The sequence below is a fragment of the Scyliorhinus canicula genome, chromosome 16 (assembly GCF_902713615.1).
Source record: "Scyliorhinus canicula chromosome 16, sScyCan1.1, whole genome shotgun sequence".
Classification (NCBI taxonomy): domain Eukaryota; kingdom Metazoa; phylum Chordata; class Chondrichthyes; order Carcharhiniformes; family Scyliorhinidae; genus Scyliorhinus; species Scyliorhinus canicula.
Window position 1 is genome coordinate 101,707,847 of NC_052161.1, and position 27,725 is coordinate 101,735,571.

At 45.9% G+C, this 27,725-nt stretch overlaps 1 protein-coding gene across 6 annotated transcripts in view; it reads left to right on the forward strand.

Annotated features, from left to right (window-relative positions):
• The window catches only part of nphp4 (nephronophthisis 4), a 591,121-nt gene that overhangs the window by 119,526 nt on the left and 443,870 nt on the right, over nt 1-27,725 (forward strand). For all 6 annotated transcript variants that reach the window (XM_038821764.1, XM_038821765.1, XM_038821766.1 and 3 more), the window contains exon 4: nt 19,928-19,992. In XM_038821764.1, coding sequence (XP_038677692.1) covers nt 19,928-19,992 — 65 coding nt within the window. The remainder of the gene's footprint in view (nt 1-19,927; nt 19,993-27,725) is intronic.

Below are 27,725 nucleotides of genomic sequence, written 5' to 3' on the forward strand. Positions count from 1 at the left end.
AGCATCCCAGAAAACATCTTGTAAAATTCCACAGGATAGCCATCCAGTCCCGGGGCCTTGCCTGACTGGCCGCCAATCCCTCTATTACTTCTGCAATCCCGATCGGGGCTCTCAAGCTCTCCACTGACCCTTCCGCCATCTTCGGAAACTCCAACCCTTCCAAAAACTCATCCCCGCCACCCCAGCTGGGGGTTCTGACTCATACAGCCGACTATAAAACTCCTTGAACACCCCATTCACCCCCACTGGGTCCAAGATCATGATCCCCCCTCTATCCTCCACTCTTTCATCTCCCTGGCCGCCTCCCTTTTCCTGGGCTGATGTGCGAGCATCCTACTGGCCTTCTTCCCATACTCATATATTGTCCCCCTTGCCTTCCTCAACTGCCCCACCATCTTCCCTGTGGATAGCAGACCAAACTCCATCTGCAGCCTCTGCCACTCCTTCAACAATCCCGCCTCCGCGGCTTCGGAGTACCTTCTGTCCGCTTGGAGTTTTTCCATTACCAGCATATCCATCTCTACCCGCTCCACATTCTCCCTATGAGCCCGTATCGAAATTAGCTCCCCCCTGACCACTGCCTTAAGTGCATCCCATACCATTGCTGCCGAAACTTCCTTTGTGTAATTTATCTCCAAATAGACCTGAATGGCCTCCCTCACCCGCCCGCACACCTCCTCATCTGCTAACAGTCCTACATCCAATCTCCATTGCGGGCGCTGACCCCCTTCCTTACTCACCCGTAAATCCACCCAGTGAGGGGCATGATCCAACACAACTATCGGTGAATACTCGGTATCCACCACTCCCGCCAGTAAAGCCATGTTCAAAATGAAAAAGTCAATCCAGGAGTGTATGTGGGAAAAAAAAGAAAACACCTTCGCTCTTGGCTGTCCAAAACCCCACGGGTCCACCCCCCCCCCCCCCCCCCCCCCATCTGTTCCATAAACCCCTTTAGATCCTTCACTGCGGCTGGCACCCTCCCTGTCTTTAGACTCAACCAATCCAACCTCGGATCTATGACCGTATTGAAGTTCCCCCCCATGATCAGCTTGTGCGAGTCCAGGTCCGGAATCTTCCCTAACACCCACCTCATAAATTCCGCGTCATCCCAATTTAGTGCGTGAATATTCACTAGTACCACTGGCATCCCCTCCAGCTTCCCACTCACCATGATATATCTACTCCCTCAGTCCGCCATTATATTTCCTACCTCAGATGACACCCGCTTATTAATCTAAATCGCAACCCCCCTAGTTTTAGAGTCTAACCCCGAGTGGAATACCTGCCCAACCCACCCCTTCCTCAGCTTAATCTGGTCCACTACCCTCAGGTGCGTCTCTTGTAACATTGTCACGTCCACCTTCAACCTCCTCAAATGCGCAAATACGCGAGTCCTCTTGACCAGCCCATTCAGCCCTCTCACATTCCATGTGATCAGCCTGATCGGGGAGCACCCTGCACCCGCCCCCTTCTTGCCGATCAATCATCACCCTTCTTGGGTCAGCCTCCAGCTCGCGCCTCCTCTAGTCCGCCCTCGAGCGCCCACCATCCTCCACCTCCAATTTGTCTTCCAGCGCCAGTCCCTCCCTTGTCAGCAGAACAATTTCCCTCTCCCCCCACCACTAACAAAACAACAATCTCAATCCCCCATATCCAACTAGTCACCTGCTCACCCCCCACTGCGCTTCCATGAGCTAGCCCGCCCAGCTAGCCTGGTAGCCCCCGCCCATGGCACCAAGCATCCTACTCCCCACTGATCTTCCTCCCCCCCACCCCCCCCGCTCAAACATACATATACAAAACATAACAATCCCTAACAAACACAAAGAAGAAAATTCCACCCATCAGTTAGCCCGCATACAAAACTGAGCAACTGTTCACAAAATTGGTACAAAAACAGTACATACACAGCCCATAAAGAAAATAAATTTAGCAGCATTCGTACAGAATTACTCACCCCCATAGTTCAATGTCCTCCATCACCTGCCGGCCCCTATCCTTAACAAAGTTCACCGCTCCATCGGTGATCCAAAATAAAGTTCTTGACCCTCGTAAGTGACTCACAAACGAGCTGGGCACAGCATGCCGAACTTCACTGACCTCCTTCTTTAAGAGGGCCAATTTAACTTTATTAAAGCTCACCCTTCTTTTGGCCAGCTCCACACCCAAGTCCTGGTCAATGCGCAGCTCGTTATTCTCCCATTTCCAGCTCCTCATCTGCCTGGCCCACTTCAAGATCCGTTCCTTATTCAGGAACCGGTGCATTCATACTACCATCGCCCTCGGAGGCTCAGTCATCTGCAGCTTCCTCGCAAGCACTCTGTGCGCCCTGTCCACTTCCAAGGATTGAGCAAACACACCTTTGCCCCGCAGCTTTTCGAACATTCGCGCCACGTATGCCCCTGTGTCCCATCCCTCTATTCTCTCTGGGAGATCAACAATCCTCAAATTCTGTCTGCGCGACCTGTTCTCCAGATCCATCTCTGCCGCCATCATGGTTAGCTGGTCCTGGTGCTCAGCCACCTTCTCTTCCACCTTCTGGATCGCCAGTCCCTGGGCTTCCAATCTTTGCTCCACCCGATCAATTCCCGTCTTAATTGGCTCCAGGTATTTCTGTCTTTCCTTGGCGAAGCTCTCCTGAAGGAATTTCACCAGCTGTTCTGTTGACCACTGGGCCGGCAATCCCAGCTCCTGAGCCTCCACCATGTCTTCCTGTTCTGAAGACTCCACTCTCTTCTTTGCCCAACAATCTCTTTTTTGCAGACCACTTCTGGTCCACAACTCCATAAACCGGTGGGGGATTCCTCCTCTCTACCTCACCAGTCTCCAATTTTTCCGATCAGATCCCCCATAAGTCGGGGGAAAAGGTCCCAAAAGTCCACCACGAGCGGGAGCCATCAAATAAGTGACTGCTCACTCCATGGCTGCCATCGGAAATCACCCTCTGTTGTTTTCCTTGATGACATTTGGTTTTGTCTGTAGGCTGGGTGAGATTTAGTTTAGAAAAGCTGCACAGAAGTTGCTTTCTCAGTCCAGGTGATTCTATTGCAAAATGTGATGGGCAACCTTGTCAATAGTTGCTCTGAATTCATTTAAAAGGATTTTTCTTATTTTGCCACAGTGAAGGAATAGGGTAGCGTCTGGAAAATGTGTGCATAATTCAAGAATTTTCTGTTTACAGCCCTAACTAGAACACTCCATTGGTCACTTCCATTTGCTAGTTGACATTTTGAAAAAGGACATGAATTTTTTTTTTGCCTCCATATCTCTTTGTACCAGAAGAAAGAAAAACATAGGAAGGAAACAATTCATTCCTAAGTGGCAAATATTGTAGCTTTTAATGTGATCTTTTTAGTTGGGAAAAAATGCACTTCTATTATTTCATGTAGGTTTGAAAATAGAGCACCAAAATCAAAACAATTTTGGAAAGCTTTAGCTTCCTTGTATTTCTAGTTATTTTCTTTTGAAAGACAAGTAAAGGAATGTTCACCTTTCACTTCTCACACCGCTTTGAATGCAATTGGTTATTTTCGCAAAGAACTCTTTTCCAATTGCCAGTTTCTTTTTGAAAGTGTTGGACAGATTTTGCCAGATACTAGGTAGGCAAAAATGTGTTTTGAAAACATGAAACATACTGCAAAAAGCATTATACTTTATGAAATTGTGAGGAATGTAGTAATTGTTACACGTATCTGTGGAAATAATGTTATTCAAAACCCTGGTTTGAAATGCATGCAGGCAGTGTGTCTGCTAAAGCTGTAATTAGGGAGTCATTGAAGGTGCGGTACAGATTGATTGTAACCATTTACATGTACACAGAAATATTGCTAATAGGATATTAATTTGACTGCCGGAGATTCCATGGAGAATAGATAATTTATGAGGGATTGTATTTAGTCCTAGTTTAGCAGATGATAGGACATCTTCGTGGGATACAGATTATGTAATCAATGGGAGGAACCAGGTCTGTCTGTAGTTTGCAGTTTTACCAAATGCTGTTAGATTGAGTCGAAGGGTCTGACAGGATAGAAGTGTACTGGATCTGCTTTTAAAAAGGGTCCCTCTCAAAAGATCTGCACAGATAAGCAAGTAACCTGTTTTGGTAATTTAATTTATAAGTGCCGTTTGAACTGTATTGGAGTTGCTTAATTGGAGTTAGTGGCTGTTGTAGATAGTAAGTTCAAAATTTTCCTTTTTAAAGAGCTGTTTAACTGTTACTTGTAAAACTATTCCTTTTACGTTAATGTGGTTAATTATGTTTTTAAATAGAAGTTTGTTTCAACATAAAAAATACCTATTGATCAGAGTCATCATTCCTGGGGTGAAATATCCTTACCTCACAGTTTTACAAATTGAAAAATAGTTTGGAGATCTCGTCTGGTATCCAAACAAAAGTTGGAGTCTGGTCCGATATCCTAACAAAATCTAAAACTAAAATCCAAGGCTGGGATTTTCTGGCCCTGCTGTGACGGATGTAACGAGCCAGCCAGAGGTCCATTGACAAAGCCCAGTGACTTTTGGTGGGACCGGAAGATCCCGATGGTGCGTGGGGCTGGAAAATCCCAGCATAATTGTCTGATCTGTTAGGTAAACTGTATGTTTTGAGTAATTTTTTATCGACCTCCTCCCTACCAGCACAGTGGATGTACCTACACCACAGGGACTCCAGCAGTTCAAGAAGGCGGCTCACCACTACCTTCTCAAGGGAAATTAGAGGTGAGCAAATAAATGCTGGCCTAGCCAGCGACGCCCACATCCCATCGTGATAAAAATAGAGTCTGTATGACTCCTGGTTTTGGGATTAGCACCAAGGAGCAAGAAGGATGTCACTTCTATTCCATAAAAGGAGAGAAGCCCTAAATAATAACTTGTGTTTTTGTAGCACCTTCCCAAGGCCTTTAACAGAGGAGAAACAAATACACAGCAGTTGTAGAAGAGTTAGTAGAAGTGATTTGGGGATCGATTGATGAAGATGCGGGGGCCGATTTAGCGAGGAGGAGGGTTCAGAATGAAAGTTGCCGAACTTAGAGCCACGATGTCTGAGGGATATGATAGATACATCACCTCAATAAGTCTTTCCTGGTGTGCAGCATGAGACAGCAGACCTATAGCAACCTGCTTTCTCACCGCAAAATTGGTACATTTTTCTTTCTTTCTTTCTTTCTTTATTTCTTCCAATTAAGGAGCAATTTACCATGTCCAAGCCACCTACCCTGCACATTTTTGGGTTGTAGGGGTGAGACCCATGCACACTGTGGGAGAATGGAGAATGTCCAAACTCCACATGAACAGTGATTCAGGGTCAGGACCGAACCCGAGTCCGCAACACTGTAAGGCAGGAGTGCTAACCAATGCGCCACCGTGCCGCCCATTTTTCTTTACTAAGAGAAACGATACACATTTTTCATGAGTTTATGTGGGCTAGCTTAGTTAAGCTTGAAGTTGTAGCTTAAAAGGAGGTGGAAATATATATAAAGTAAGATATTATGTATGCTGAAAATCTGAACTAAAATTCTTGAGCTACAGGTGGCTTGTCATATTAATTCTCTACCCCCACTCTGACTTCTTTGACTTTGTACCTTGTTCCAATGAAACTCAATGAAAGCTTGAGGAACAGCATTTCATTCTTCAATTAGACACTCTACAATTTTCTGGACTCAATTAACATTATCTTCAATTCATAACCTTTTTTATGTTTATTTGTTCACAGAGTGTGGGCATTCTGGCTAGGTCAGCATTTTCCAAAATTGCCCTTGAGAAGGTGGTGGCGAGCCTCTTGCTTGAACAGCTACAGTCTATATGGTTTAGTTACACCCACAGTGCTGTTAGAAAGGGAGTTGCAGGACTTTGATCGAGCAACAGTGAAGGAAGGATGGTGAGTTGATTGGAGAGGAACTTCCAGGGGAGCTTCAGGGTGATAGCGGTTGCAGATTTGGAAGGTGCTCTTGAATGAGTCAATGTAAGTTGCTGACGTGCACCTTGTAGATGGTACACACTGCTACCACTAAGTGTTGGTGGTGGAGAGAGCGAATGTTGAAGGTGGTCAATGAGGCACCAGTCAAGAGGGTTGCTTTATCCTGGATGGTGTTGTACTCCTTGAGTATTGTTTGAGCTTCACACACCCAGGCAAGTGGAGAGTATTCCATCACAGCACTAACTTATGCCTTGAAGATAGTTGACAAGTTTTGGGGAGTCAGGAGGTGAGTTACTCGCCCCGGAATTACCAACCTTTAACCTGCTCTAACAGCCATATTACGTGGCAGGTCCAGTTCAGTTCTGATCACTGCTAACCCATAGGATGTTGATAGGGGATTCAATGATGGTAATGCCATTTGATATCAAGATGAGATGTTGGAGATGGTTAGATGCCTTCTAAGGTCCTTCCTGTTGATTACCTTATTTCCCATTTTTTTTTACTTTGTTGTCATCATTTTGATCAGTGGATATTTAATGGACATATACCTTTAAGTTGAGCAGAGGAAGTGAGGAACTCATAAGTTGTAAATGAGTACATTGTGCTATTGGAGATTTAGTTTTTGAGTATCTGAGTTTTTGGCACTCAAGAGATCGGAGGCATTTGATTGGTTGGCTGATGACCACTGAATTGGCAAGAGGCTGTATTCTGCCCGGCGACTTTTATCTTGATACTTTTCGTATTTTTACACCCTCGTTTCCCTCTGTGTTTGTCTGTCTTGCTTGTATGTGTAGAGAGTGGACACAGGCTAAAGGCGGATGGCAAGGTTAGGAACTAGATAATAGTTAACCAGTTGTATTTGTTGACTTTTTACTCATGGTATTAGTAATAAAAATTAATTGTGTTTGAATTTACCAACATGGTGACTGTAGTTATTGGGCAGGCAGAGACCAAAGGTAATTTCAATTGTGGTGCGACTCTGGGCCAAGTGGGCTGGAATTGACCATGCACTAGCTCAGGGTGTCATAACACATGTATGGTACTTGACACTTATCAGCCCAAGTCTGCACATTGCCCAGATCTTGCTGCATATGAATGCGATTGCTTCAGTATCTAAGGAGTGACAAATGGTGCTGAACGTTGTGCAAACATCACTGGACGTCTCCACTACTGACCTTATGATTGAGTTCCTTGATGAAGCAGCTGAAGATGTTTGGGCTTAGGACAGTACTCTGAGGAACTCCCACAGCAATGTCCTGAGTCCAGGATGATTGACCACTGTCCCCAATTTTTCAGATAGGAGCTGTTGTGATTCTTCCCATTTACAGCTCCTCTAAACCCACCTTTTGTTTCTTGTCAAATTGTCATGTCCCTTTGCTTTGCCCCTTCATCTCTTTTGTCACTTAATCTTTACCCTAGATTAGAATGCTGATTTGTGATATGGAGCGATGCCAACTGTACAAGTTCAATTCCCATACCGGTTGAGATTATTCATGAAGACTTCACCTTCTCAATCTTGCCCCTCACCTGAGGTGTGATGACCCTCAGGTTAAATCATCACTCTCCCTCAAAAGGGGAAAGCAGCCTATGGTCGTCTGGGATGGTGGCAACATGTTTTCAAACCCAGTACCTTTCCTGATGTTCTCATTTCCCCTCTTTCCTTTTTCCTACCTCTGTCCTCTCTTAAAATGTGTTATGTCTTTTAACTTTTTCTAGTTCCAATCAACCTGCACAATTAATTCTGTTCCTTTCTCCATATATGCTGCCAGATTTTCTGAATAATTGCAGAATGTTCTTTTGTAATGTTGTGTATAATATATATAACAATATAGATTTTTAAACCTGGAAGGTTGTCAGTGAACAAACTGATCCTTTAATCCAACAGATGCCATTTCTTTTCCTTGCCTCCAGTGCTCTTTGCACATCTGTCACTGTACCACTGGGCGATTATGGAGGCTGTTCTGTCCAACCGCCTCATGTAATTAAAACAAAACCTTTTATAATTCAATTTTTTTTTAGACAGCTTTTTGAAGGTATGACTGAATTATTATTTAATCTCCCTAATCATACGAGATAAAGGAGGTACAGCTGTCTAAAGTACAGCGAATAGCAGACATAGGCTGAATGCACAATTCCTGGCCTCAAGGCTGACACTTGCTGCTGATGCAGCTTTTTCGTTGATAATGAACAAAAAGTAGGCAGCAGAAGATTTCTACACAGATTCAGTAAGGGGTGGCTCTCTACCAGGTCCTGCTGGGGCAGTTTTTCAGGCCACTTCAGCAAATACTGCATTACATTGTGCCTGTAATTCTTTTTTTTTTTATAAATTTAGAGTACCCAATTATTTTTTCCAATTAAGGGGCAATTTAATGTGGCCAATCCACCTATCCTGCACATCTTTTGGGTTGTGGGGGCGAAACCCACGCAGACACGGGGAGAATGTGCAAACTCCTCACAGACAGTGACCCAGGGCCGGGATTCGAACCCAGGTCCTCAGCGCCGTAGGCAGCAATGCTAACCACTGTGCCACCGTGCTGCCCCGTGCCTGTAATTCTTGACGGTTACAAAGTAAAATAAAGCAACATTGGTCCTTCAACACCTTTGAATCAACAATCTTTCAAACATAGAACCCGTCCCCCCATTTGTGCTTTTGTTACCTCTATACTTGGTTGTCTAATGCTCTTGTAGCCAGCCTCCCATCTTCAATCTGACATAAATTTGTACCTGTCCAAATCTCTGCTTCTGCTGTCATATTGCACATCAAGCCCATCGCTCCTCGGCGTGCTGACCTACACTGGCTTCTGTTCTGACAGTTTTACAACCTTCATCCTTGTTTTCCTCAATGGCTCTGGTCCATCATATCGCATCCAGTCCCTACAAGCCTTTGAGTTCTCTGCACTCCTTCATTTTTGGCATCGTGTGCATTCCTGATTTTAATTACTCATTCAATGATGGGCCTTTTAGCTGCTTTGGCTCTAAGCTCTGAAATTTCCTTAGTACCTCTCCCTGCTCCTTTAACATGCCTCTCAAAACCCATCTTTTGATCAAGCTTCTGGTCACGTGTCCCGATATCACCTTCTGTGGCTCGGTGTTGAAAGTCTCCATCGATAACCTCCTTGTTAAGAACCTTGAGATGTGCCACCACTCTAAAGGCACGATATATAAGTGCAAGTTTTGTTGACGAGCGTACATTGTACATACAAACAGAAATAAAATTGGCAAAAATATTGATTAAAAATGTTCAGCTTTTGATTTTTGAAGCTGACACCAGAACAACTGTTTGTGGTGTGCAACTATTTCAATCTACAGCTACTTTGAAGAAAGCATAACTTTTGTTAGCTGTTGTCACATTAAATTTGGTGTGCCCAACATGTGTAAAAAAAAGAACTTGCAATTAGATGGTGCCTTTCGCCACCATGTCCCAATGTGCTTTGCAGCCAGTGAGGTAATTTTGGAGCGTAGTCACAGAATAGGGGAGCGTGACAACTGGTTTGCACACAGAAGATTCCATAAGCAGCAATGAGGTGAAGGACCAGATCGCCTGTTTTGATGTTGCTGTTTGCTCAAGGTGTAGTGGACCGTCATGCCAAAAAACAGACTGGATTTGTTTTGCAGCATTGAGAGCAGACCTATCTTTAGTTGCAACACATGACAAGGTGGAAATTATCACAAGCTGGTAAAGGGAGACAAATACACTTGTTTTAATTAACCAGGCTATCAGAGTAATTTGGTGAATAAAACTTAGGTACCTGATTATATAAAAGCATAATAACTTTTCCAAATGAGTACAGAAATTGAAGACAGGGTGATGAAAATGACACTTCTTTATTAAATAGCGTGAGTGAGATGTGTATGTTATGTAAGGAGTTACATTTTGCCGTATCAGTCAGCCGTGGCTCAGTGGGTAACACTCACACCTCTGAGTCAGGAGGTTGTGAGTTCATGTCCTACTCCAGGGACTCTTTATACCTCTGGCCATATCTCTCCCTCTCTTAAACTTGATATTCTTTACAGGAGGGATCATTGAGTAGTAATCAGGAGAGATTAGTTGCTAATTTCATTTTGCCCCTCCCTTATCCAGGAACACCACGCACTCATACTCTTCTTTCCAAATTTATTCCTACATGTGATGTGAGTGTCACTGGCAAGTCAGCATTTTTTGCCCATTCCTAATTGGCCTTGAGAACTGGTGAGCTGCCCTCTTGAACCACTGCAGTCTCTTAGGTACAGGTACACGCACAGGGCTGTTAGGGAGGGAGTTCCTTGATTTTGACCTGGCGACAGTGAAGGCACGAAGATATAGTTCCAAGTCAGGATGGTGAGTGGCTTGGAGGGGAACCTCCAGGTGGTGATGTTCCCAGGTGTCCACTGACTGTGCCCTTCGAGATGGTGTTGGGTTTGGAAGGTGCTGCCTAAAGAGCCTTAGATGGTACACGCTGCTGCCACTGTGTGTTGGCGGTGGAGGGAGTGAATGTTTGTGGAAAGGTACCAATCAAGTGACCTGCTTTGTCCTGGGTGATGTTGAGCTTCTTCTGCTTTGTTGGAGCTGCACTCACCCAGGCAAGTAGTGAGTATTCCATTAAACTCCTAAATTGTGTCGTGTAAATGGTGGATAGGCTTTGGGGAGTCAGGAGGTGAATTACTCTTCTCAGAGTTTTCAACATCTGACCTGCTGTCCTAGCCGCAGTATTTATATGGCGAGTCCAGTTCAGTTTCTGGTCAATTGTATGCTCCCAGGATTTGATAGTGGGGGATTAAGCAATGGTAATGCCATTGAATGTCAAGAGGAGATGGTTAGATTCTCTCTAGTTGGAGATAGCCATTGCCTGGCACTTGTGTGGTGCGACTGTTACTTGTCACTTATCAGCCCAAGCCTGAATGTTGTCCAGGTCTTGTTGCATATGAACATGGGCTGCTTCAGTATCTAAGGAGTTGCGAATTGTACTGACTCGTTAGACAACATCCTCACTTCTGACCTTATGATGGAGGGATGGTTAATGATGAAACAGCTGAAGGTGGTTGGACCTAAGACACTACCCTGAGAAACTGCCGCACCAATATTCTGGGACTGAAATGATTGACCTCCAGCATCCACAACTATCTTCTTTTATGCTAGATATAAAGATATGACTGCACCTAAACTAGTATGGAGCAGTAAACAAAGGGGGCATTTTTGATCTGTCTTGCTTGGCAGTAAGCCAGACAGCCACTGAGAAGCTGAATCGTATGGGATAATTTGGTCAGTAATAGTTGTTGCAGGTGACTGATGCTGTTGACTAGAATTGCAGATTTAAGTTAGCTAACTTTTCTCTCATTTTAAACTACCATAGAATCTTGTTCCCAAAAAAAAGCAAGAATTTTTCTTAAACATTCAATTTCCAGCCAGTAATCTGGATGTATCAGTGATGAGTACAATTACTTTTTAATGGTCAGCAGTATCAATTCAGGAATTCTGTTACAACTTAAGGCCACTTTGGGGCGGCATGTGGCACAGTGGTTAGCACTGGGACTGCGGTGCTGAGGACCCACATTCGAATCCCGGCTCTGGGTGGAGTTTGCACATTCTCCCCATGTCTACGTGGGTTTCACCCCCACAACCCAAAGATGTGCAGGTTAGGTGGATTGGCCACGCTAAATTGCCCCTTAATTGGAAAAAAAATAATTGGGTACTCTAAATTAAAAAAATAAATCTTAAGGCCACCTTTTGTCAATAATAAATCCAACAACTTCTCAACCTTCATGCACAGATAAACCTCTCCTGTTGCTGCGACCTGCGGACTCAGTGGGCTAAATTTTAGTCTTCACTGCTCGGGCAATAATCTGGTAGAGCAGGTTGCCCACCCATTATATAGCCAGCTTGATTTTTATTCCATTGATTTCAGTTCCAATGAGAGTGCGTTTTGTTCTACCAGATTATTACCAGGCAGTGAACATGGAAATTTACCCAAATTTATTTCAAATTTGTTGCCTTTTGATGCGACGGTAGATGGTAGGATGTGTTGGTGGTTTGTTGTCATAACTAATGACAGAATCACTGAATCGTTACGATGCAGAAGGAGACCATTTAGCCTATTGTGCCTGAACCGGCTCTCCAAATGAACAATTCGCTTAGTGCCATTCTCCCACCTTCTCCCAGGAACCCTGCAAATTCTTCCTCTTCAGTGATATGAGTTGATTTAAATCTGTGCTTAACTCATTTGACACAGAATCAATAGATAGCTAAGATGAGAATAATAGAATTCAGCTCTGCAGCACTTGTTTCCTGCCGAATCTGTGGAGAGGTTGGTGTGGGTGAACATCTTGGTGGCTGATTGAATGCACTCCACTCTTAATTTGTAGTTACTTAATTTGAATCAGATAATCTAAACATTTTTGTACGAAATTCACATTTTACTGCATTATTTATATTATTCAATTTAAATCAGTGGGTAATTCTCATTTTTTAGCACAGAAATTGAATTTCAATGAATTTGGAAACATTTTATCGAGACTTAAGTACTAAACATATGTGCAGTGATGATTACCATAGCTAATAAATCATTAATTTCCTGTATGCAAACCTATCTCTGATGTTTTCCTTTTTGTATTTTGTCAAGCACATTAGTGACTCTCTTTCAGAGAAGGCCTGGAGCAGTCCCTGTAGAAACCTTTGTAATTTTACCTATGCTGCCTGACCATATTATGTGACCAGCAATAGAAATGAGGATGTACAGGCTGAAGCAAAGACAGCCAAACTAAATATTTATCATGTTTGTTTTCACAAACAACCATTCTGTCATCCTTTATCATGAACCATAATTGTGTATATACAATTGTTGAGCTCTATGGAAATAGACAGGGGAACAATTAAAAGACAGTGGTTCCATCCCCTAAGCTAAGAATTTGATGCTGCTGAATTGAGTGGTGGACATGCCTCTTGTCAGACTGTAATGGGAATCTCATTAATAAATGCACATTGAGGCCCCATAATATAGGTCCCCAATGGTATTTTGATCCTCTCCTGAGCACATTTATAAAACAACCATTCATAGGATATGGGCTTCGCAGGCGAGGCTAGCATTTATTGCTCTTTCCTAATTGCCCATAAGAAGGTGGTGGTGATCTGCTTCCTGAACTGCTGCAGTCCATATAGGTCCACCCACAGCGTTGTTGGGGAAGGGGGAAGTTCCATGATTTTGACCCACCGAGTGAATGAACGGCAATATATTTCCATCTTTTCACCTGAGGAAGGAGCAGTGCTCCGAAAGCTCGTGTTTGAAACAAACCTGTTGGACTTTAACCTGGTGTTGTAAGACTTCTTACTGTGCTCACCCCAGTCCAACGCCGGCATCTCCACATCAATATATTTCCAAGTCGAGGTGTTGAGTGGCTTGGAGGGGAACTTCTAATAGTGGTGTTCCCACGTGTCTTCTGCCTTTGTCCTTCTAGATGGCAGTGGTCTGGGTTTAGAAGGTGTTCTCTGTGGAACCTTGGTGAGTTCCTGCTGTGTGTAGTGTAGATGGTACACACGGCTGCTACTGTGTATCGATAGTGGATGGGGTGAATGTTTGTGGATGAGTACCAATCTAAGTGGACTGTTTTGTGCCGGATGGCGTCGATCTCTTTGCATGTTGTTGAAGCTGTTCTCATCCAGGTAAGTGAAGAATATTCCATCACATTTCTGAATTGTGCCTTGTGGATAATGGACAAGCTTGGGGGAGTCAGGATGTGAGTTACTTGCTGAGAATTCCTGGAGTCTGACCTGTTATTGCAACAATGGAATTTATATGGCTAGTATTGGTCAATGATAACTCCACAATGTTGGTAGTCTGCCCTTGCTATTCTGTTAGGGAAAGCAATTAGAAATGCAGTGGGGACACTAGAGTAGAAAATGCTTTCGTTCATGACATTTTACTTTGTTGAAGATGAATGCAAGATGTTGTTGTAGTAGAGAGTCCAGAGGTGCAAGAGAGACATCCTGAACTCTACAAGGAAAGACCAAGGGCGCGATTCTCCGCAAATGCGGAGAGTCGTAAAGGCTGCCGTGAAACTGGCCGTGTTTCACGGCAGCCTCCGCGCCCCCTCCTGGGACCCGACTCTCCTCCCCGGTCGGGGCTAGCAGCGGGGCCCCGTGAACCACGGCATCGCAGGCTCAGCGACCGTCGCTAAACCCGTGCGCCAAGGGTCACGGCGGCTGACGCGCACGATGACGTCAGCCACGCATGCGCGGATTGGACGGCTCCAACCCGCGCATGCGCGGATGACGTCATCACGCATGCGCGGGCCGTCATGCCCCTCAGCCACCCCGCGGACTGATCCAGCGGGGCGGCGGAGGAACAAAGAGTGCGTGGGTTTCGGACCCGCTGCCCGCGATCGGCGACCAGCTGACCACTAGTGTCACAGCAAAGTCGGGAGCACAGAGGTTGCATACTGGTAACAGAAGAGGTTCACCAGCAAAAGGATAGGTTTAGGGAAGGAACAGTTGCTAGTTGGGTGACAATGATGGTGGTAATAGAGCATGGCCTAGTATGGGTAGCAGAGCCTTGGGGCGCGATTCTCCGCCCCCCACGACGGGTCGGAGAATAGCGGGAGGGCCTTCCGACATTTTTCCCGACCTCCCGCTATTCTCCCCCCCCCCCCCCCCCCCACCCCCCACGGCCGCCGCACAACATGAATCGCTGCTCGCCGTTTTTTTACGGCGAACAGCGATTCTTCCCTATCCGATGGGCCGAGTTCCCTTGCCTTTACGGCCGTTTTCACGAACGCAAACACACCTGCTCTCACCATTCGTGAGCACCGATCGCGGGCCCATGCCACCCTTGGCACGGCCATGGTTGTCGGGAACAGAACGTTGCGGCCGTTTTCACGAACGGTGAGAGCAGGTGTGTTTGCGTTCGTGAAAACGGCCGTAAAGGCCTGGGAACTCAACGTTCATGTGAATTAACAACGAATTGCAGCTAGTCATATCACGCTCCAAAAAGATGCGACGAAAGCAGATTCCATGGATTTCTCAGTGACCCACCCAGACATTTGTCACTTTGTGAGCTAATCAATTTCATTTAAACTTTGTCTTTCTTACGAGGGTTTCCAATCTCCACATTTGAAGAATTTGCCTTGGAATTCCCTTTGAATGTTTCTCCCGCACAGATGGCTTCAACAAGGATTCCTTTCCCCTGGATTTCTGATTACACTGACACTTAACGTTCCAAGTACATTTTTGGCCATGCCAAGCAGAACATCACTGCCTCAAAAGTCCCACAGTAAGGTGTCACTCTCTGCTTGAACCTTCAGGGTTTCTTGCAATCCCACTTTGCTTCATGTCTGCTCCTTGCAGCTCTGTCTTTAATTTGGAGTGTATCCCTCTTCTCCACTCCTCAACTTTACTTATTGGGACCTCTGACCTGTAGTTTCATACCCTTTCGCCTCCTTCCGTCTGTGCAGGTACGCAGGGCTGGTCCCCAGTCTGAAGACATGAAAAGATACAAACTTTGCATTTGTAGTCATTTCCAGGGCAGCACATGTGGCAAGAAGCCCAAAGCGAACAGGGAATTGGAGTTCCCAGCTTCTGACTTTAAATCAAGGAGATACTTGCGTTTTGTTACAATTGCTTTCTGCATATCCTGCGATTTCCAAGGAAAAACATGATGTGTTTTGCCAGCATTGTGAGGTACGTTGCTTGGGAGCTGAAGTATTACTTCAGCTGAGTCTAAAGCACTCTTGGTTAATGACTGAACCTGCCATGATGTTTAGTTACATCTCGCTTTGCTTGCTAGACTGGTAAATCCTCCAAACCATTTCTGCCTCTGACAATGTGAACATTTAAATATACAAAAAAAAAGACTTTTTTGTTTTTAAATGTGGTCTTCAAAATGTAGGATGTATGTTATTTTGTGCACTGAAACTCACAAAGAGTGCATTTTAAAATTTGTTTACACGCTGTGGATGTTGTTGGCAAGGCCGGAATTTATTAGCCATTCCTAATTGTCCTCGAGAATGTGTTGGCGAGTCATCTTCTTGAACCGCTTTTATTTGGCAGTGATCAGGCCAGGTGTCTCTGAACATTGAGAATGGAAGTACAATTTTTAATAAAAGAAAAGAAAGAATGTACATTTATATTTGGGTCTTTTGAGACCTCAGGCTGCCTCAGGATGCTAAACAACCAGTGAAGTGTTTTAGAAATGTAACAAGGAAAAACATATGAATTCTACATTCTGTTCATTTCCCCGTCTGCCGCAGAAACTGGGAAAATAAGTAAGGATCTTTGAAAGAAAATAGAGGCCGTTGAAATATGGATGCTAAGACCTGTGCGCAAACGTCCATATACAGATCTTAAGACAAATGCTTGCAATTGCAACAGCAAAAAGAATTCTAAAATCTGACATCCCAAAAAGAAAATGTCAGTAATTTCTGGAGGGCGAAATGGAGGGCAGCAGAAAGAGGGGTCGACCTAGGCGTGGTTGGATGACGAACATCACAGAGCGGTGCAAATAAGCTCCAGTGGTGTGTGAGGATAGCACAAGACAGATGAGTGTGATATACCATGACAGCAGATCTCCTGGCAGGAGTAGCTACAAGCAGCAGCAACATCATTATAATGTTGTAAACTGGTTGAATTGACAAAAAAGAAGCACACTGAACATCACAGATCACTGTTAACCATTAAATTACAACATTTGTTAATTCACAGATGAGGGGATAATATTACCGATTACTGGAGCCTCTTCAATTTATTGAAAAAAGTAAATTACTTTAGCACTTGCATTGGCAAGTTTAATGATCTTATAATGGATTTTTCACTCCATTTTTCCCCTCCATTCCTTAAGATACTGAATGTCCCTGGAACGTGCTTCCCTTTAGGGTTGGAAAATTCACAGCACAGAAGAAAGTCTTTTCATCCATCACAACTGTGACATGTCAGCTCTTCAAAGGGAGCGTTTGGCTGGGGGTTTTCCAATTGTGCACTCACCAGTGTGTGACCTTCCTGTCCATTAAAGCGATTCAGAGGGGATATTTTGGATGTTGTGTGGATACATGGGAAACCATGACCATGTGCTCTAATTCCACCCCCCCCCCCCCCCCCCCCCCCCCCCACACACACACACACAATTGCTTTATGTTCAACTTTTCCAAATACTGGTCCAATTCCTGTTTCAACAATGCTATGGTCTCTGCTCCAAAGATTGCAGTATAAACATTCCACGTGACATTCTTTTTTTTAAAAAATAATTTTTATTGAGAAATTTTGATTTTATACAACAATAACGCACCTTAGTAAAATACCGAAAATAACAATAATATTAACAATCATATACATTCACCCCATCCCCATGAACAACCCAGCATTTTAACAACAACGCAAATTAACACACTATAAAGTTACAGAATAAACACTACAATAATGCACCCCCCCCCCCCCCCCCCCCCCTGGGTTGCTGCTGCTATTGACCCAGTTACCTATCTCTGAGCCAGGAAGTCCAGAAAAGGCTGCCATCGTTTATAGAACCCTTGTATTGATCCTCTCAGGGCAAATTTGACCTTTTCCAATTTTATAAATCCCGCCATGTCACTGATCCAGGTCTCCACGCTTGGGGGCCTTGCATCCTTCCATTGTAACAGAATCCTTCGACGGGCTACTAGGGACGCAAAGGCCAGGACACCGGCCTCTTTCGCCTCCTGCACTCCCGGCTCCACCCCAACCCCAAAAATCGCGAGTCCCCACGTGACATTCTATGTGAAACAAAATCATGCTTCCTCCATGCTCCTATTGTTTAGAATTGACAAACCAACGGAAATAACTTATACTAGATACTCCCTCATAGCCTTTCAGAATTCTGAAAACCTTTATTAGATTAGCACTTGAATGTCTCCGTCTCAAAACGAGGTGAGGTGGTGAGAATTAGGCTGTTTGAACTTGATTGGTATCATCGCTGAAACCTATCCTGTTTTTACCTGACATTTATCTACCAGTGTGCTTCCTACTGGGGACATTTGTGTTTGTATCTGTTGTGCCATATGAAAAGGGGGATGTTTTGGTTTTGAAATACAACCAGTCTGATTAACACATCTGGTTTTCTGTTGTCATATGACTATGCCAAGAGGCTGTCTCTGGAGGCAGACGTCTTAGACATCAGTTCAATAAAGTCTCTGACAGAGGTAAGATACTGATGAAGACTGCTGTCCTTATACATTAAACCATTTGGATGGCAATCAGGTATAAAAGCTGTGCTTTTCTCCCCTCGCTGAACTTTTGGTACTAAACTGATTGTAACATCCTTACTGCCGCAGTCTGGAAACTCAGTCCAGCTGGTATCTTCTGGTCTGTAGGGTCCAGGACTACAAGGGTGGTGCCTTTAGGCAGAAGGCCATTGTGGGAGTTTCTAAAATGGATGTGTTGATTTTTCCCCTGAACAAGATTGAATGGTTATTGTGCACCTCAAAGCTACTTCCTGCTTTTAGCTTGGTGCGAACCAAAATTTCACATGTTAGATAGGATAATTTGAATACCTAAACTTGTAGCAAAACCTTCCTAACCTGATGGCATCCGGAAATCCAGGCTTAGAATCTGACTACGCCAAAAGTGCTGCTTATACAAATGCTTAATTTATGCTTCCTCCTTCTTCTGTCCCATCGAATTACATCACGGATCAAGAAGCAGTGCGAGGAGCAAGAATGGAATTCAAATCATGACTTCAGTGGATAAAACACAGTGCACCAGTATCAATTTTACAGTACCACTTAAATATATATAGTTCATTAGAACTTTTGAGTATTAGAATTTTAATAAAAGAATCTATGACTTGACATAAGTAAGGTTAGTTTTTGCTGATTTACACCAAAAGTTAACTTTGATCTGTTACATAGTACACAAGTCAATTTATCAGTTTTGATTTATTTAAAATATAGCCTCGAGCTATTGAATACTTCACTGGCCTGAATGCTAAAAAGCTGATCTCATCAGCAATACAGTTCAATCTTCTTGGTTTCTCATAAATTATCTCTCTCTCTCTCGTTGCCAAAGCATCGCTATTTTAAACTGCTCCGTGTAGACTATATTTGTTAGCTGTTAAATCTATCTCACTTTATTGACCATGCTCGCAGTAAGTATTAGATGATTTGCTGATGCCTTACAAATGGTTTCTTTCACCTAATTTAGTGGAGAAGTAATTGCCAAGAGTTGGCATAGGACTCGACACGGAGAATAAGCTGAAGAGTGAAAACTGCAAGAAATGTGACTTTTAGCAGCAGTTGACAGATGTATATTTGGCATCTTTAGTAAATGTGTAAATTTAGTAAATTAAATTTTGAAACTGCAGTCCACAGTATATTCCATGAAACTGTTGTTTATTACTGAATTATTTTTCTGATGAATTTTTGGAATATTAAGAGAAAAGGATAATTTTTTTTTGGTAATATCTTAATTTGTAACTTTCAGGCTGAGACATTATTTACTAGATGTTTTAAATGACTACCTTTTCCTCTTTTTAAAAAAAAAACCTTTTCAGCAAAACCGCACTCCTAAACCTGCCCAGTGAAGGAGACACAGTTTGCATTCCCCATCCCCCGAGTGTACAAAATTGACTTGAAATTGGCAGGCAGATTGTGGAAAATAGGCCGACAGGAACATTGAAGACTTCACCATTTCGCCATCATATATTAATCTATTGTGCCTTCAAGGCAAGAGTGAAAAAGTCAGCTAATCCAGATTGAGTCGATCTGATTTAATTCTTGTATTCCTGTGGGAAATATGGCATTTGTCACCTCTTTGTATTGCCCTTATTGCTGTGTTCATGATGGCTTGCAGCCCCCATGTAGTTACAGGTCTATTTCAACGTTCTTTAATACCAGATATTGGAATCTGCCGCAGTTGGCTATTGTCTTGGAGCATTTATCAATCCCATCTGGAATTGGAGTTTATTTCATCACATTCTTTTCAATGCAAGTTTAATAAAGCTATACCCTATAGCTGCTGCTTGATCTAGTAAAATAAAAAAGTTAACAGGTTCTTTTTTTTCCCTTTTCTGAAAACTCCAGATTGAGTCTCTATCATGGTACTCCGAGGGCTTTGCTGCATCCAGCGTCACAGGACCCCATTGAGAGTAAGTGTGTTTTTTGCTCAGTGCAAGATGCTGACTTCTCTTATTGAAATGTTACGGACCGAGGATGAATTATTGTCATAAAACACTAGCCTTTGAGTTTATTATTCAGAGTCCTGCCAAATAAAATAAGCTATTGCAATCATGTTTTATTCTCATGCGATGACAGTTCAACCTGGGTTTGATGAAGATATCTTCTGTGTTTTAATCAGTTGTCATAATTAAAATTCTACTCTTCTTCCTTTCAGTCAAAATGCAAACAGTCAACATGCTCAATAAGTGAGCATGGTGTCAAACAGCAAATTGAACATTTCCAGCAATAAACACTAGAAAATCATTTGTTAAAGTTTGATCATTTAATAATTCTAATTTAATCAGCAGATTTGTTAAGAAGTAAATTAGAACAGTTCATTGGTGCAGATACGATGCATGCTATTTACTCAAGTGAACAGCTTTTTATTTGCTTAGAAGACATTAACATCTCTTTTTATTTACCTCAATGAATTTGAAGAGCTGACTTTAAGGGCAGGGGTGTAGTTGATCAGGCGGGTTGATGTTGGGCGTGTCTGTGGATGATTTTCCTGACCTGCCACTAATTGAGGCCTTTAAGTAACCATAGAACATAGAACAGTACAGCACAGAACAGGCCCTTCGGCCCTCGATGTTGTGCCGAGCCACGATCACCCTACTCAAACCCACATATCCACCCTATACCCGTAACCCAACAACCCCCCACCCCTTAACCTTACTTTTTAGGACACGACGGGCAATTTAGCATGGCCAATCCACTTAACCCACACATCTTTGGACTGTGGGAGGAAACCGGAGCACCCGGAGGAAACCCACGCACACACGGGGAGGACATGCAGACTCCACACAGACAGTGACCCAGCCGGGAATCGAACCTGGGACCCTGGAGCTGTGAAGCATTTATGCTAACCACCATGCTACCGTGCTACCAATTAATGGTTAATTAAAGAGCCTCATCCTGTCACCACTGATATGAACCCAGCGGCTGGTGGGAGCTCGCCATATGGTGCATATGACAAGCAAACCCCGGCATGCTTTCTTTTTCCCATTCGTTGGTGAGGGAGGGGGGTGTTGGTGTTGGGGGGGTGGGGGGGGGGGGGGGGGGGGGGGTGGGGGGGGGCGGGGGGGGGGGCGGGGGCGGTGCAGTCCCTTTGTGTAAAAGCATTCAGTGCCTAATTGAGGGACTCAGCATCAAGAAGCGGATGGGAGGAAACCTGCTGTGAGCCAAACCCCAGCCCTTGCTGCTGACTCCCTCCCCCCTCTCCCCTGACAACCACCCCCTCCAATCCCCTCTCATCATCACTCACCTGTGACCTGGGTCCTGATTGGCTGTTGTTCCGGCAACAGCCACCAGTTCCCAGGTTGCGCTGCCGCTCAGTTGGTCTCTGATCAGCCAGAAACTCTTGTTTCGGGGGAGGGTCCACCATGGGCCCATCAGCTGCCTTATTGCCACATATTGCCGCAGGGCCTTCATGGAAAGCGATAAAGCATGGTTCTCACAGGGTGCTTAGCCAGTGGCTGAGATTCCTGTTGCTGGCACAAGATTCTGCCCTAAATCTGTGATTCATACAATACATGCAAATTAACTGTTTAGATATCACTTCGATGTTCAATACCATTTTCAAGTCATCGCTGAAAAATTTGATTTTATACTGGAACTCCAATGTTTTCAGAGCTCTTGTAAAAATTAGTCATAAAGCATTGTATTACTGTGCAAACTGCAAGTATGATATTAAAACCAGACACTGAAGGTGGGGATCAGGGTTTGAATCTCCATGGTGATTGACACTCATCAGAGAGACAGCTTTTGGCTGCATTGGATAATCTGAGCTGGGATATAGGTGAGGCCAGAGTAATACGTCTTGAGTCATGGCGGGTGAACATTAGTAACACCAATCCTCCCTGCTGAGGGAACAATATATGACATGAGTCACTTTTTAAGAATAGAATTAACTAAGGAAAAGAGGAATGAAAATATATTTTGTGTTGTGAATTTGGGTGAAGCAAAGCAAAGCCAAGATGTTTGATAGCTCAATCGGAAATATTTGGCTATCCTCTGCAGTAAGCCACAACAGATCAAAGCAAACAAAAATAGATTTAAGCTGCACATGAAAACAAAAAAGCATCTTCATATTTCTGACTAGCATTCTCCACTTTACTCCTGAAGAGGCTGTTTCTTTGCTAATGTATGATTCAATGAAGGGAGTAGAAGAGCAAACCCAGAGCAGCACCAGGCAGATCTAAAAATGAGGTGTCAACCTGGTGACACTCCAGTACTTGGGTTCCAAATGATAAGCATAGACAGAGCTGAGTGATCCCAAAGACAAACAATCAGATCAAAGCTCTGCACTCCTGCCGCATCCAGCTTGGAATGGCGGTGGAGAATTCAACAACTAACCAGAAGAGGAGGAGGCTCCACAAAAATCTCCAGCCTTATCAATTGGACAGCCCAGCACATCAGAACAAAAAGACAAGGCTGAAGCATTTGTATTGAGTGGATGATCAATCTTGGTCTGCTCCTGAGGTCCCCAACATAACAAATGCCAGATTTTGTCCAATTCAATTCACTCAACTGCAACTGCTGCAGGCTCTGGATCCTGCAAAGGCCCTGACAACATTCCAGCACGAACTCCTGAGGATTTGTGCCATGCCCTATGAAGCTGTTCCAGTACAGCTACAACACTGATATTGCTCGACAATGGGGCTGGTTTAGCACAGGGCTAAATCGCTGGCTTTGAAAGCAGACCAAAGCAGGCCAGCAGCACGGTTCAATTCCCGTACCAGCCTCCCGAACAGGCGCCGGAATGTGGCGACTAGGGGCTTTTCACAGTAACTTCATTTGAAGCCTACTTGTGACAATAAGCGATTTTCATTTCATTTCATTCATTCATTCATTCATTTGGAAATTTGCCAAATGTGTGTTTCACCACCCTGGGCTAGTGCGCAGTCAATTCTAGCCCCACGTGCCCCAGAGTCCCAACACAAATTAATTAACCAATAATTGTGATTAAAAAAATACCTGAAATCTTTGGCCCTTAGCTGCCCAATAATTACAGTTATCAGGTTTGTAAATTTAAAAAAAAATTTTTTTATTGAAAAACTTTGTATTTATATAACAACAACGAACCACAATAAAATACCAACAATAACGATAATGATAACAGTCATAAACATTCACCCATCCTCAATGAACAACAAAACATATTAACAACAACTTAAATTAACACGATATTAAGTTAAATAACCATTTTACCCCCCCCCCGACCAAGATATCTATCTTTGAGCCAGAAAGTCCAGAAAAGGCTGCCACCGTTTATAGAACCCTTGTACTGATCCTCTCAGAGCAAATTTGACCCTCTCCAATTTTATAAATCCCGCCATGTCACTGATCCAGGTCTCCACACTTGGGGGCCTTGCATCTTTCCACTGCATCAAGATCCTCCGCCGGGCTACTAGGGACGCAAAGGCCAGAACACCGGCCTCTTTCACCTCCTGCACTCCCGGCTCCGCCGCAACTCCAAAAATCGCGAGTCCCCAACCTGGTTTGACCCTGGATCCAACCACCCTCGACACCGTCCCCGCCACTCCCTTCCAGAATTCTTCCAGTACCGGGCATGCCCAGAACATATGGGCATGATTCGCTGGACTTCCCGAACACCTGGTGCACCTGTCCTCATCCCCAAAGAATCTATTCATCCGAGTCACAGACATATTGGCCCGATGCAGCACCTTAAATTGGATGAGACTAAGCCTCGCACAGGAAGAGGAAGAGTTGACTCTCTCCAAGGCATCCGCCCAAGTCCCATCCTCTATCTGCTCCCCTAGTTCCCCCTCCCATTTAGTCTTCAGCTCCTCCACTGACGACTCCTCCACCTCCTGCATTACCGTATAAATGTCAGACACCTTCCCCTCTCTGACCCACACCTCCGAAAGCACTCTGTCCATCGTCCCCCGCGAGGGCAGCAAAGGAAATTCCTCCACCTGTCGCCTAGCAAACGCCTTTACCTGCAAGTATCTGAACATCTGAACATCCCCCCCTTGGGGGAGCCCAAATTTATCTTCCAGTTCCCCCAGGCCCGCAAACCTCCCGCCAATAAACAGGTCCCTCAGTTTACTGATGCCCACCCTATACCACCCCCTGAATCCCCCATCAGTGTTCCCCGGGATGAACCGATGATTTCCACCTAATGGAGCCTCCATCGAGCCCCCTGTTTCCCTCTGCCGTCTCCATTGTCCCCAGATTCTTAGGGTCGCCGGCACCACCGGGCTCGTGGTATACCTCTTAAGAAAGAGCGGGAACGGCGCCGTTACCAGGGCACCCCGGCTCGTACATCTACAAGACGCCATCTCCATTCTTTTCCACCCCCCCCAATCACCATTTACGCACCATTGACACATTGGCCGCCCAATAGTACCCCAGAAGGTTGAGCAGCACCAGCCCGCCTCCATCCCTCCCTCGCTCCAGGAAAACCCTCTTCACTCTCGGAGTCCCTTGTGCCCACACAAAGCTCAAAATACTGCTAGTCACCCTCCTAAAGAAGGCCCTGGGGATGAAGATGGGCAGGCACTGAAAGAGGAACAAGAACTTTGGAAGCACCGTCATTTTGACGGACTGCACCCTCCCCGCCAATGACAATGGCAGCATGTCCCACCTCTTGAACTCCTCCTCCATCTGATCCACAAGCCTGGAGAAATTATGCTTGTGAAGAGTCCCTGGCCACCTGCACCCCCAGGTACCTAAAACTCTCCCCTGCCCTCCTAAGCGGGAGCCTACCAATTCCCTCCTCCTGGTCCCCAGGGTGCACCACAAACACCTCACTCTTGCCTAGATTTAGTTTATAGCCTGAAAAGGTCCCAAACTCAGCTAGCAGCTCCACCATCCCCGGCATCCCTCCCACCGGGTCCGCCACATACAGTAGGAGGTCATCGGCATACAACGACACCCTATGTTCCTCCCCACCCCGCACCAAGCCCCTCCACCTTCCTGAATTCCTCAACGCCATCGCCAACGGTTCGATTGCCAATGCAAATAACAAGGGGGACAGGGGGCAACCCTGCCTGGTCCCTCGGTAAAGCCGGAAGTACTCCGACCTCCTCCCATTCGTGGCCACACACGCCATCGGGGCCTCATATAGCAGTCTCACCCATCTAATAAACCCTTCACCAAATCCAAACCTCCCCAACACCTCCCATAAGTACCGCCACTCCACTCTATCGAAGGCCTTCTCCGCATCCGGCGCCAGCACTATCTCAGCCTCCCCCCAATCGCCGGCATCATGATGACGTTCAACAACCTCCGCACATTCGTGTTCAGCTGCCTTCCCTTAACAAAACCTGTCTGGTCCTCGTGTACAACCCCTGGCACACAGTCCTCTATCCTGGTGGCCAGGATCTTTGCCAGCACCTTGGCATCCACATTAAGGAGAGATATGGGCCTGTATGAACCACACTGCTGAGGGTCCTTGTCCCTCTTTAAGATTAAAGAAATCAGCGCCCGCGACATCGTCGGGGGCAAAGTCCCCCCTTCCCACGCCTCATTAGGTGTCCGCACCAGCAAGGGGCCCACTAGGTCCACAAACATTTTATAAAATTCCACCGGGAACCCATCCGGCCCCGGCGCCTTCCCTGACTGCATCTGCCCGATCCCCTTAACCAGCTCCTCCAGCTCAATCGGCGCCCCCAACCCCTCCACCTGCTCCTCCTGCACCTTCGGGAAAGATAGCCCGTCGAGAAACCTCTCCATTCCCCTCCTCTCCACCGTTGGCTCCGACCGGTACAGTTCTCCGTAAAAGTCCTTGAAGACCTCATTCACCTCTACCCCCTTCCGCACCACATTCCCACTCTTATTTCTCACTCCAGCAATTTCCCTAGCCGCATCCCGCTTGCGGAGCTGATGAGCCAGCATCCTACTCGCCTTTTCACCATGTTCATACACTGCCCCTTGTGCCTTCCTCCACTGTGCCTCCGCCTTTCTAGTGGTCAACAAATGAAATTTAGCCTGTAGGCTGCGCCTCTCCCCCAACAATCCCTCCTCTGGTGCCTCCGCATACCTCCTATCTACCTCCAGGATCTTCCCCACCTGTCTATCCCTCTCACTCCTCTCCCTGTGTGCCCGGATAGATATCAGCTCCCCACGAATCACTGCCTTCAGGGCTTCCCAGACCATCCCCACCCGGACCTCCCCCGTATCATTCACCTCGAAGTACCCCTCAATACTTGCCCGGACCCTCCTGCACACCTCCTCCTCCGCCACCAACCCCACATCCAACCGCCACAACGGGCGCTGGTCCCGCACCTCCCCCATCTCCAACTTCATCCAATGCGGAGCGTGGTCGGAGATTGCAATGGCCGAATATTCGGCCTCCTCCACTCTCGGAATCAGTCCCCTACTCACCACGAAGAAGTCTATCCGAGAATAAACCCTATGTACATGGGAGAAGAAAGAGTACTCGCGTGCCCTCGGCATCACAAACCTCCATGGGTCCACCCCTCCCATCTGGTCCATAAACCCCCTCAGCACCTTGGCCGCCGCCGGCCTCCTACCGTATTGAAGTCCCCCCCCATAATCAGACCTCCCGCCTCTAGATCCGGGACACGTCCCAGCATACGCCTCATAAAGCCCGCATCATCCCAATTTGGGGCATACACACTAACAAGTACCACCTTCTCTCCCTGTAGCCTGCCCCTAATCATAACATACCTACCCCCCTTATCCGCCACCATCTTAGATGCCTCAAACGACACATTCTTCCCCACCAGAATCGCCACTCCCCGGTTCTTCACATCCAACCCGGAGTGGAAAACCTGCCCCACCCACCCCTTCCTCAGACGGACCTGGTCCGCCACCTTCAGGTGGGTTTCCTGAAGTATTGCCACATCTGCCTTTAGCCCCCTCAGATGAGCAAGTACCCTAAACCGCTTCACCGGCCCATTCAGTCCTCTCACATTCCAGGTGACCAACCGGATCAGAGGGCGTCTCGCCTCTCTCCCCCGTCGACTAGCCATAACCCGTCGACTGCCCGCCCCAGGCCAGCACCCCCCGCCCGACCCAGTCCCCACGGCGACAGCACCACAGCACCTCACCTCTGTCCCCCCGGCCCACACCAGCTCCTTCCTGACCCTGCCAGCAGCAACCCGGTATTTCCCCCCCCCCCCAGGCTAGGAACCCTCCTAGCTGCGAACCGTCCTCCATTGTACTTCCGCGGGTCAGCTAACTTCTGCTGACCCCAGAAACTCCCGCCAAAAACCCGACCCCTCCCAAAGTGGGATCATCCCCCGTCCTGTCACTCCTCAAGGCACCACTGCAGTGCGGAGAGGAACCAGTTAAGGCCCCGCCCCCCCGCCGTCATCATCTCCACCCCCAGCCCCGCAACGCGGTTAACCAGAGGAAAGCCCGCACTTTCGCACTGCCCCACCACACCCTTCTGACGCAGCTCCCAAATACCAGCCCCACTCCATACCCCCAACCCTATACAGAATACAACAAACCCCCCCAACCAAAATAATAATGCCGCTCCAAATAAGTTACCCACAAGCGCGCAGGCTGCAACATTCCAAACTTAATTTTCTTCTTATAGAGCAGCTCCTTCGTTCGATTAAACCCGGACCGCCGCTTAGCCACCTCCACACTCCAATCCTGGTAGATCCGTACTACCCCATTCTCCCAATTGCTGCTCTTCACCCTCTTGGCCCAGGGCAGCACACAC